This window comes from Notamacropus eugenii, chromosome 2 (assembly GCF_028372415.1).
Source record: "Notamacropus eugenii isolate mMacEug1 chromosome 2, mMacEug1.pri_v2, whole genome shotgun sequence".
Classification (NCBI taxonomy): domain Eukaryota; kingdom Metazoa; phylum Chordata; class Mammalia; order Diprotodontia; family Macropodidae; genus Notamacropus; species Notamacropus eugenii.
The window spans coordinates 29250373-29262655 of NC_092873.1; the positions used below are offsets into that span (position 1 = coordinate 29250373).

Below are 12283 nucleotides of genomic sequence, written 5' to 3' on the forward strand. Positions count from 1 at the left end.
TTCTTTTTTTTTTATAAAAATTGACCGAAGTTTATCAATTTTACTGCTCTTTTTATAAAACCAACTCTTAGTTTTATCGATTAATTTAATAGTTTTCTTAATTTTAATTGTATTCATATCTCCTTTCATTTTCAGTATTTCTAATCTGATTATTTCCTTGGTGATTTTCAATTTGTTCTTTCTCTAGCTTTTTCAGTTGCATGCCCAATTCATTGATTTCATTTTTCTTTACTTTATTCATGTAGACATTCAAAGATATAAAACTTCCCTTAAGAACTGCTTTTGCAGTATCTCACAAGATTTTGTAGGTTGTCTCATCATTGTCATTCTCTTGAATGAAGTTGTTGATGGCTTCCATGATTTCTTATTTAAAAGACTCCTTCTTTAGGATTAGACTATTTAGTTTCCAATTTCTTTTTGGTCTATCTTTCCCTGCGTTTCATTAAATATTATTTTCATTGCATTATGATGTGAGAAGGATGAACTGACTATCTCTGCCTTTCTAGACTGGACCGTGAGGTTTTTATGTCCTAGTACATGGTCAAGTTTTGTATATTTGCCATGTACTGCTGAGAAAAAAGTGTATTTCTATCTATCCCCATTCAATTTTCTCCAGAGATCTATCATATCCGCCTTATCCAGAGTGGAATTCAACTCCTTCTTTCTTGTTTATCTTCATGTTAGATTTGTCAAGTTCAGGGATCGGGAGGTTGAGGTCCCCCACTCGTATAGACTTGCTTTCTATTTCTTCCTGTAACTCCCTTCACTTTTCCTCTAGGAATTTGGATGCTATACCAGTTGGAGAATATATGCTCGTTAATGATATTGCTTTGTGGTTTCTTTGTCTTTTAGTTGGGATATTGTTTCCTTCCTTATCTCTTTTGATTAGATCTATTTCTGCTTTAGCTTTGTAGGAGATAATAATTTCTACCCCTGTTTTTGTTACATCAGATGAAGCGCAATATATTCTGCTGCAACTTTTTACCTGGATCTTGTCCTTCAGTTATCAGTTCATGGATCAGGGGTCTGATCTCCAGTAATTTCAGCACATCCTTCCCAAAGTTGTACCTAAGTCTCCTAACAGTCCAGCCGCACAAGCTACTACTACATCTATGTGATCCTCATCTGCAGCAATGTGATCGATGTAGGAAAGAATAAATTCTACTCTGGACTGCATCAGGCTCGCAACCAGGTGTACATTCTCCTGGTCTCCCTTTAATCCCTGGAGATTCTGGTGTAGGCTTCCAAACACCTTTCCCTTCACTCATTCAGATAATACACCATGTCGTAGTGCAAATTGTCCACCTGGGCTTAGGAAGCCTCCTAAAAAATATTCACTACCACTTCAAGATACCTCTTCAACTCTTCTCCAATCACAAGGGAAATATCACCAAATACTGACAGAATCTGTGGATTGACAAATTTATGGACATTTTCATTTCTCAAGTTCACCAATAGCAACTGCATCACCTCTCACTGAAAGGTAAAATGTTGGAATATAGGGCTTGGCACTAGTCTTCCACCAGGCACACAACAGCCAAACAAACCTGGTACTCAGCATCATTCTTCAAACCAATGCCCAAGAAGTGTTTAAAGGCATCCATCTATTTCAGGATTTCACCACCCAACATTTCTACCAATGTGCTCACGGCCATCAGGGCATCTTCTTAACTCTGCCCCAGACCCAGTTGTGCTCTGGAACATCCTCAGCAAGGATTCATGGCCACATCAGAAATCGGAAAAGCGTCCTGGTGCTGCACTTTCCAGAGAACATTCTGAAGAGAATCATAGAGCAAAGACTGAAGGTCATTAAAATGAATTCTGTCTGATGTGCTCTGTATGTGAGACTATCTTCAGCACTTGCTGCAGTCGTTCCTTGATGACCAAAGTCGTTTCCTGGACTGCAGAATAACAGTCCTTGGCACTGTTTTTCATTATTTCCATCAGGGCTTCATATGCAGCACTCCTCAAGTTATTCTGGTGTTCGTTAGGTCTGTCCGTGGTCTCTAGAAGTTGCAGGACCATGAGTTCAAATGAAGTAGATAAAGAGTAGGTAGTTGGGTTTTTTTGATCATCAGCTACATCTGCAGCCTCACAAGCAGCTTCAGTCACACTAGAGAAAGCCCAGCACACGTTGCAAGCCACACTGGGTTCAGCGCTGAGGCCCTCTCAGAGACACTATAGTAAAGGAGCAAGGTAGACTCCACTGATGGCAGCCTCAGGGAGCAGCTCACAGATTCTGCCCACTGTCCAGGCAGTTGTGTTTCGAACCACCGTGCTGGGAACTTTCATTAAGCCTATGTGAGTGGGCATTGCCTGAATAACTACAAGTTTGAACTGATTCCAAGATGCAGACAAAAGCCACTGCATCCCAGTCTTAAAACTTCTTAGTATAAGTTGTGGGAAAAATCGGTCTTTTGATGGATGCATAGCATCTTCATAGCATCATTGATTTAAATTTTCTCGTCCAAATCACTCATTTTAGGGATGGGAAAAGTGAGACCTGGAGTGTGGTCAGTAGTGGGTAACCTAGGCCTAGCCATGCAATTTAAAGGAGTAATGAAAGAACCGTTGAGGCCAAAGTATAAAAAGTTGATATTGCACTCCCATCATAGTAAAACTGGTCCAGGAGCATTGGTCCCCATTCAGGACCAGTGGAAAGAGCTATATCAAAAAGCTAAGAAGCCCCATTCTAGGAGATCCCTTCTGTAAGGCAAGGGGGATTGTGTGAAGAGGTAGCAGCTGAGTTAAATGAAGCTCTCCAGTGACCAGGAACCAAAGGATTACTAAGGACCAAAAACTCAAAGGATTTACCTCAAACCACTGGGGAACAAAAGAAGAAAATGAAAAATTCTAAATTTGCCATTTGATGAACATGTGTTTCTATCATGCTAAGCAATGATGAATGCAAATGAATGAATCCTTGTAATGGATAGAGCTTTATGTCAGAAATCTAAGTGAAATTCATTCTTTCTGAAAATACTTTTATTCCTTCTCTTTCATGAAACATGAGCGAGCAACAATGTGAAGTAGACCAAACTATTAACATATGGTTTGGTGTAACCCTTCCTCTCTGCCCTGGAAAGCAGAAACAGAAGAAATCACTTAATCAAGGAAGAAAAGTGATTTGTGTATGAGATGTCCCCTTCTGCCTGGTTGCACTCCTTTCACCCCCTAGGGACCCTGAAGAGCTGCCCTTTTCCCATGTCCAGAAAGGGCCAAGGCATTACTGAGAAGCAGGGATTTTTTTCAGTAGGAATAACCTAGAGTCTCTGGGGCGATCATGCCATTCAAAGAAAAGAAACAACCGAGCAAAACAACCTGTGCTCATTTTGGTCACCACGTATGTCCCAACCTGTCTGCTGCAGACAGATGGACGTGACTGAGGATGACAAATATGTTCCAAAATGAGGAACAGAAATCCTGACTTTTCAAATATGTCGTTAAATTGGAAAATGACCAAAGTGAATACCTCAGAAGTCTGAGTCGCTTTGGAAGCAACTGCTTCTTTTTCTTTCTGCTTCCAAAGAAGATTATTCAGAGTTGACTCTTGCAAAGTTCTGGCTCTCTGCTCGTGAACAAGTTGTCTTTGAGTGTATTTTAGCTCTTCTTCAACCTGGGGACAACAATTTCATAAAATTTTTAATCATCTTTTTCCTTCAAAAGTCAGCAAATACATTTTACCTTTAACTGGAATATAGAATCTCAAAAAGGAAGGAAAATAGATTTTAAAAAATTAGGAAAAGTAGGCTACTGAAAATGAAAGTAACAAGATGGATAGTAATTGAAAATTACAAATGAACCTCGACAACTGTTTAGTTCAATCCATACCATCGTTATGTATCTAACTCTTACCAAACGCAACTTGAAGTCTTCACAGGTGGGGGAACTCTCAGGGAAACTCATTCTATTTATAGGGGTTCTATTTGTTAGCAATTTTCCCCTGACATTAACTGTAAAAATGTACTTTTTTGCCATTGCATCCATTGCTCTTAGCTCTGTCCCTTACACTGAAGAAGAGCAAAATTCACTCTTCTTCCACCTGACTGTCCTTCAATAACTTGAAGATATAAGGATAAACATCTCTAGTTCCTTTAACTGATCTTCACATGCAATAGACTCCAAGGGCCTTCCTCATTCTGTTTGCCATCCTGCTTACTAGTTACCTTAATTCTGTGGGAGCCACAAATGAATTCAATAGTACAAACAAAGTCTATTCAGGTCACAGTAAAGAGACATGTTTCGAAACTACGCTTCTCTGAATGGGAGGCAAAATTACACTAGGTTTTTGGTGGTCATATAGCAGAACTGACTCAACTTCAGCTTAGAACTGACTAAGATTCCTGTATCTTTTCAGACAAAATGCCATGTAATCATATTTCTCCCAGCTTCTACATATGAAACTATTTTTGCATCTAATTACATAATTTTACATTCATCCTTACTGAATTTCATCTTAGGCTCAGTCCAGTGCTCTGAGTAATGAAGACTTAGCCTTTCCTCCATTTAGAAAGACTTGAATAATGTTAATTGCATAAGAATTGCATCAGTAAAAGGTAAAGATGCTAGAGAACAGTAAACTATTCTGAAAGACGGAAGGATTGGGTGCTAAAGTGTCGCACAAGGGACAGAAAAGGGGATTGAACTTGCAATTTCATTGGCTTAGAGAATCTTCAGGTAAGGAATCTCTATCTACCAATGTGCTCTGGAATTTATATTCTTATCGAAGCTGAGGATAGAGCAGTGCTGTCCATTAGATCCCCCACCCCCAGTACTGGGGTCTGTGGGCAGCTTTGGGGGAATTTGAAACTTTTGGCTTGGGGTCCATCTAGATTGTCTACCCAGGGTCAATCAGTCAGGAAGTGTCCATGGCAACATTTGAACCCTCCTCCTCATGGATTTGAGGCCAGCTCTATTCATTACACCATACTGATTCTCTACTGTGAAACACACTTTCAAAAAGTATCAGCTTCAATTTATTTTTTCCATGGGCATTTAGACTGTAATTTTACATTCAAATGCTAAAATAGAGGCAACTGTTCCTTTTTTAGTTACGTATTTAAGAGTACTCATTTACAAATCATTGAACCCAACCTACTAATACCAGAAATAAAAAGCATAGCCATTTTTAGGATTCAAAAAAATGCAGTATTGATCCCCCCATTCCCAGGGAACCCATACGTATTCTTAACAAGAAAAAATTGAAATAGTGACTTTAGATTCCAATTTACCTGCTGAATATGCTTTCTTACTGTTGTCAGTTCAACTTCCAGAGATCTGGCACTGCATTCAAGTCGCTGGGTGAGATCCACTATTTTGCTATATTGCTCTTCTTCTCTTCTCAACTGTTCCATATGTTCTTCAAGTAGCATTTTTGTAGTCTCTAGCTTTATTTTCCCTTGGTTCAAGGTAAACCTAGATTAAAATTGCTGTTTATAAATGACAGGTCAGTAGAAATAAGGAATAGAATGCCATTTAAATACAGTCATCTGAATGACTAAAGGAAAAGAATATTAATTTAGGGGTAACTGGATCCATGTACGGAACTCACAGTCAAGAAACTCCTTTTAATGATGCAAATTGAACGTTCTGAGTTTTGACGCATTTGAATGACTCTGGTAAAAAGTGTAAAGGGGCATGTAGATAAAATTCAATCCATTTTCCCATCACTATGCATTATTCAGATTTTATTTTTGACCTCATTTTGAAAAAAAAATAAATTGCAAGGAAATGTGCTATCGTTTTGATAATTCACTAAAAATTTAACTCATAGATGTCCATGGAGTAACAAGGAATAAGTAGGGCTTATTCATAACATTGTTTTTCCCTTCCAACTTCAAATTCGCTGTCACATTTCTTCAACGTTAAAAGAAATGCTTCCAAGCCTTTATCGAAAATCTTGAGTTTCATACCTGATGCTACAGAGTTCTCTGTTGCATTCTGCTTTTTGATGCTCCAACTGGGATTTCATTTCTATTGTTTCTGACGTTTCCTTCTGCATTCCACTAATCATGTTTTCCAAATTCTTAACTTTTCTGGCGAGTAGTGTACAATGTGATTTTTTACGATCGACTGATTGATCATATCTTAGAACTTCATCCTTAATTTTCAAATATATAGTAGGATCTATGCAGAGAAAAATACAAGTCAATACAAATTGAGTATTTTAAAATCTGCTGAAGACTAGCAGTACATTTAGAATTCAAATGCTCTGGGAATTACAAAATAATATCTATCCATATAAATCCTACGATTATAGTAAAACACTACTTTGTCACAAGATTTACATTGAATATGAAAATAGCCTACTTCCCTGTGGGCACTGTGGACAATTAAGAAAAATCTCTAAGTTACCCATTACTTTATCAAAAAAAAAAAAACACTTGAGAGTTCCTGATTTTTCACAATATGGGAGAAGTATATGTGAGAAGTAAATATTCGGGTGTGTACTCTGTGTGGACAAATAAGATTAATAAAATGCGTCATATACTTAATATCTATGCATTACAAATATACTGAATTATTTTATAAGTAGAATAAATATTTTACTTTAAATCGTTGTCTATAAACACTGCTTCTTCTTTAGAGACTTATAGCATGAATAAGTATGTAACATGCATACAATAACATCTGTCCTCATTTATTCATTGGTCAGACTTCTGGTAACTTTAAAGAAAATATAGCTGAAACACCAGAGGAAAGTGAAAAAATCTTCTGAGCATTTTGTAAAATAGCTGCTGTCCCTTTATTTTTCAGAGAGATATGTCACCCAATTTAGACCTAATCCGGAGTTAGAAATGTATCAAGTGACAGATTCAACAGAGTTTGTTATTGGGTTTCCCTTGGTAATTTTGAAGTCTTCATATATAGTGTTTAACAGAGTTGAAGCAATGAGAGCTAACACAGTTGCTAGAGGTAGACACACTTATTGGAGCACGAAGTGAAGCTGACAGTAAAGGAAATGATAAGCTCAAAGATTCAAAGCAAAGGAAGAAACTGAGGCACAGAGAAGTGCTTGTTAAGGTTCACAGAATTAGTAGGTGTATAAGGCAGAATCTGAACCTAGCTACTCATGGTGTTGTGTCCAGTACAGTGTCCTATATGCCATGCTGACTGAAGAATTATTACAACGAGGCAGAACATTTGCAAGACTGTTGATACTTTGGCCCATTTTGTGAAAGATTTTAATATTTTGATTGTTTTTTCCATGAAAGAGCTCACTGCCTGTTACCTTTATACATCTAGTCATGTCATTCTCTTCAAATGGTTCTTCTATTACCAACCAAGCAAATCATATTCACATATCGTATCCTAGCATGCAATATTAATAACACATATTATATAATACAGCACGTAGAGCCTTACAAAATATATCCCCCCACAACAATCCTGTAATATATAGCATTTAATAGGTGAAGAAACTGAAGCTCCCAGTTTGAGAGATTTGTCTATAGACAAAATCTAGGCCCTCTCCATTATCTACCTTTCCCTTTTATTTCTTACTGCTATATATTGTCCAGTAAAACTGGATTTTTCACTGTCATTTCCTGGCTTTTTACTAAAAGTTTCCATGCCTGGAATGTTCATTTCATCCCCCTATACTTTCATGTTCTATACTGACTGAGTTCACACCAGTCCTTTAAATCTCAACACAGATGGTACGTTCACACATAGGTTATTTATTCTTAATAGTAAATGTTCTTTCTACACTGACCCTCATGTAGTAATATGACTGTATTCCTCCAACACATATATATTTTAATATTTGAGTTGTCTATGTAGGTTATATCCCCTATTAAATTGCAAACTCAATGAGAAAACTTATCCAAACTTTGTATGTTTCCCACACAGTAGGTACTTAGTAATTCCTTTTGAACTGAAACAAATAGAAGGTGGCTGAGAAATTTACTAGTCTGCAGTCAACATAATTCCTTTCACTTTGGCCACGGTCTGCCAGAGATTAGGCTCACTTCCACTTTACTATGAGTCAGACATCTCTGATTTCTGTTTAACACTGTTATTCTGTCAGAAAATTTCAAAACGTTCTTACTTTTACAATCGGCACTAAGTTGTTCAATCAATATGAAAACATTCTTACAGTTTAGGGGAGGTAAATCGTAATCCTCTGGAGCTGTGTCAGATGACTGAATGAGGTCATCATGATCATTTGCATCTCTCTGTACTTTGTCCTGTAAAATATATAACAGCAGGGTAAAATAACGCAAATTTTAAAATAATAATAACGGCTAATATTTGTGTGGCACTTTAAGGTTTTCACAACACTTTATATACATTATCTCATGCCATCCTCACAACCATTTTGTGACACAAGCATAACTGATAATGATTTTACAAAAGTTATGTGGCTTGTCCAGCATCCTACTAGACATACAAAGCTAGGAGCCCACGGATAGATTCAAATTCAGGTCTTTTTTGGTTTGTTTTCAGTGTTCTACATCCACTTCCATATATCTTTGATTTTTCCCCTCCCGCTCACCCCTCTGCCCTAACTCCCACCTCCCTCCCTGAGATGGCTTACAATTTTATGTAGGTTCTGCACATTCTTAAAATGTATAATGCATTAATACATTCTTATTACATTCTTAATACATTTTTATTAAATACATTTTCACCTTAGTCATGTTGCATGGAAGAATTAAAATGATTGGAAGTAATCATAAAACAAACCAAAATTTAATACAAAAGGAAATGATCGCCTGCATTCTGCATACAAATTCCATAGTTCCTTGTCTGGATGTGGAAGGCATTTCGCCTTAAGAGACCATTGGGAATTTTTTATGTCCTTTCATTGCAATGAAGTTCTAAGTCTACCAGAAAAAATCCTCACACACTGTGGTGGTTGCTGTGTACAAAGTTCTCCTGGTTCTGCTCCTTTCACTCAGTAGCAGTTCATATAAGTCTTTCCATGCCTCTCTGAAGTCTTCCTGTTCATCATTTCTTATAGCACAATAGTCTTCGATTACATTGATATACCACAATTTATTCAACCATTCCCCAATTGATGGGCATCCCCTTGATTTCCAGGTTTTGGCCACCACAAAGAGCACTGCTATAAAGATCTTTGCACATGTGGGACCCTTTCCCATTTCTATGATCTCTTGGGCATACAGTGCTAGAAGCGGTATTGCTGGGTCAAAGAGTATGCACATTTTTGTAACCCTTTGGGCGTAGTTTCAAATTGCTCTTCAGAATGGTTGGATCAGTTCACAGCTCCCCCAACAAAGAATTAGTCCTCCAACTCTCCCACATCTTCTCCAACTTTTATCATCACCCTATTTGTCATGTTAGGTGTGCTGTGATATCTCAGAGCTGTTTTGATTTGCATCTCTCTAATCAATAGGGATTTAGAACATTTTTTCATGTGACCATTGGTAGCTTTAACTTCTTTCTCTGAAATCTACCTGTTCATATCCTTTGATCTTTCGTCAATTGAGGAATGACTTGTGTTGCTGTACATTTGACTCAGTTCTCTATACACTTTAGAAATGAGACCTTTATCACAGACACTAGTTGCAAAAATTCTTTCCCATTTTTCTGCTTCCCTCCTAATCTTAGTTGCATTGCATTTGTTTGTGCAAAAATTTTCAGTTCAATGTAATCAAAATTATCCATTTGGCACTTCATAGTGTTAGGTCCTCAAGACACAGCAGTCTATGAATCTAGCAGTCTCCTGTTTCATAAACCCACGGATGCCAGCTTCTCAGATAAGAACTCACAGTTGGCCAAACTCAGGTCTTCTTGACTCCCTCTACTATGCCACCTAACTAATTGGAAGCTAAATGATTTAGCTTATAAAAATTATCATAATCATAACATTTCTTTCCACTTATAAATGGTCTTCATTTTATACATGTGGGAAATGAAGGAAAATCCAGCAATATCATTAGGTTTCTAGCATTCACCATGGACACATTTCACTAAGAGACTGTTTTTAAAAGTATCCGTTTTCAGACGAAAGATTCCTATACCTTATTATGCAAAAAAGAAGTCCTATGTGTTCAGTGAAAAATGCATTATGTTTTAAACCAATTTAAATGCATTTAAAAGCAAACTAAGTCCTGAAAAACTTTCAGTAACACTAGCATGAAAAGCAGCTTTAGTAAAGTAAAATATCAGAAATTTGAATGTCATTTTTACATACCTGTTGCAGGTCACTTTTATCAAAACTTTCTGAGCATTCCTCTGATGATCCTTTAAATTCTAAATGTCATGTAAAATTGATATGAATATTTAAGTAACAATTTATATTATTCAGAATTATTTTCTTACATAAATAAAATCCCATATATAATTTACCTATTTTAATCTCTTTTAAAATAAGGAATAAATAACAGAAATTCATACTAATTATGCATTCATCAAATTATATTGTATTTGCAGTCTAATGAAACAATTTACATTTCTAGTGGGACAGTCTTTTCAGACCAAATCCCAAGATGTGTGAGGATAGATTTATGTGGTTAATCTAGATGAAACCTTTATAATTCAAAATTCAAGGTAAACCAAGAGACAGTGATCATACGTGATCAATCTACTAGTTAGGCCAGCAGTTATCAATTAACTGGGTCACTTGTATTTCTCACTAACCAAAGACAACAAATCCAAGATAGGATTACTGCCCTCCATGGAATTTGGGGAAATATAAGAGAACAAAGAACGGGGACGGATAGGTGGGAAAACAATGAGTATACAGCATCCTGGGAATCAGGACAATGTGAGTCACGTTGGAAATTGGGAAGGAACCATTAGCAACAACCACTTCCTTCTCTCTTGTGACTAAGAAATATTCATTGCTTGAGTCTGCCTGCAGGGTCAGAGACAGAGGATCTGATTTCTTTAGATAATAAGCCAGACATCCTGGAAGGATAGCTTGGTGGTATAAAGATACTTGATCAGATTCCGTGGTGTCCACATGCCTCCGTTAAGGCTAGAAGATCACCTTGCAACAAGAATAGAAAAATGATCCACAACACAAGTAGATTTCTAAATATAACTCATTACAGGACTGATAAATTTCTGAGTTAAGTTCAGAGACAAAGAATCATGACATAGTCAGTGAGAGGACAAAATAAATAAATGAAAATTGACAAATCCGTTTGGTTATTTCAAGAGACAGAGCACAAAACCTAAATCTTAATATGTGAAACCACTGGCTAGGATCATTGCAAAAGAATGGAAAAACAAGACTTCTTCCTTAATGCCATGTTGCCTAGCGAAGTAAAAGTCCATGAGATCTGTATCATGAAGTAACTCAATAAGCTTTTCTCAGCAAGCCAAAATCTTGGAAGGAAGACATGCAGATAATACTCCAGCAGTGAATTTGAAAGTCACTGTACAACTTTCAGGTTCCTCAGAGCAAGACAGAGGACGATTACATGGAGAGAAAATTCCAGACCTGAACATACATACAGAACTTTAAAAGAATAGGAAGAAATAACTGTATATGTCACAGTACATCAAATCCATAGAAACAAAATCAAAATAATCATTGAAGCCTGAATATGAGACCAATTTCTTAATTTATGCAGCATCTAATAATAGTAATACAAACCAGCAACTAACTAGGTCATTTACTATTTGACATTTTAAAAAATAAAGTAGCAAATCACAGCTATCCCAGAGAAGACTAATTTTTCACAAAGGTCTAGGCTACTGCCTTTCAGTGTAGCTGGATTATGTTACACTGATTAAAGGAGAAAATAAAAATAGCTGTTCAAAAGACACCTGCCACATTATAAGCTGCATGAGAGGAGAAACAAGAAATGAATTTTGTCATCGCATGACTTCATCACTTATTTTGCTTACGTCTTCCAATAACGATTGGAATGCAACAATTTGAGAAAATGATCGACACATGAAAAATTCACAGTGTCAACTGTGCAAGATTCTGCATGAGCTTGTCTACCTTCTATTATTACAGGGGGCGGTGGTTCACCCTGCTTCTGAGGGACTTGCTTTGCTCCTGCAATCACACTTCCAGCTCCAGCTGCTTCATCTTTCAGGATAGGACTCAGTCTAAAGTCTGCGGATCCTGACCAGTTTTTGGTCACTGGCAGTGACTGGTAGGGATGATTCAAGTTAAGAATCAAATCCTTAGGATGTCTGTAACTGTCCTTTTTCCGACAACTAGTGGCAGATGCATCTGACAAGGAAATAGTGGAGTTAAATAGAACATCACTTTTATCCACCTGGCATATTACTTAAATTTATCATGGGATGTCACTCAAATTACTACCTAACTTTATGACTTGATTTTGTTAAT

The 12283-nt window shown here is 36.9% G+C and overlaps 1 protein-coding gene and 1 pseudogene across 10 annotated transcripts in view; both read right to left on the reverse strand.

The window, feature by feature from the left end:
• The window catches only part of LOC140524823 (ankyrin repeat domain-containing protein 26-like), a 90712-nt gene that overhangs the window by 21591 nt on the left and 56838 nt on the right, over window positions 1-12283 (reverse strand). For all 10 annotated transcript variants that reach the window (XM_072639624.1, XM_072639625.1, XM_072639622.1 and 7 more), the window contains 6 exons: window positions 11927-12163; window positions 10163-10221; window positions 8099-8189; window positions 5913-6126; window positions 5232-5415; window positions 3473-3616 (listed from right to left, as the gene is read on the reverse strand). In XM_072639624.1, coding sequence (XP_072495725.1) covers window positions 3473-3616; window positions 5232-5415; window positions 5913-6126; window positions 8099-8189; window positions 10163-10221; window positions 11927-12163 — 929 coding nt within the window. The remainder of the gene's footprint in view (window positions 1-3472; window positions 3617-5231; window positions 5416-5912; window positions 6127-8098; window positions 8190-10162; window positions 10222-11926; window positions 12164-12283) is intronic.
• LOC140524825 (importin subunit beta-1 pseudogene) lies at window positions 434-3453 on the reverse strand (annotated as a pseudogene).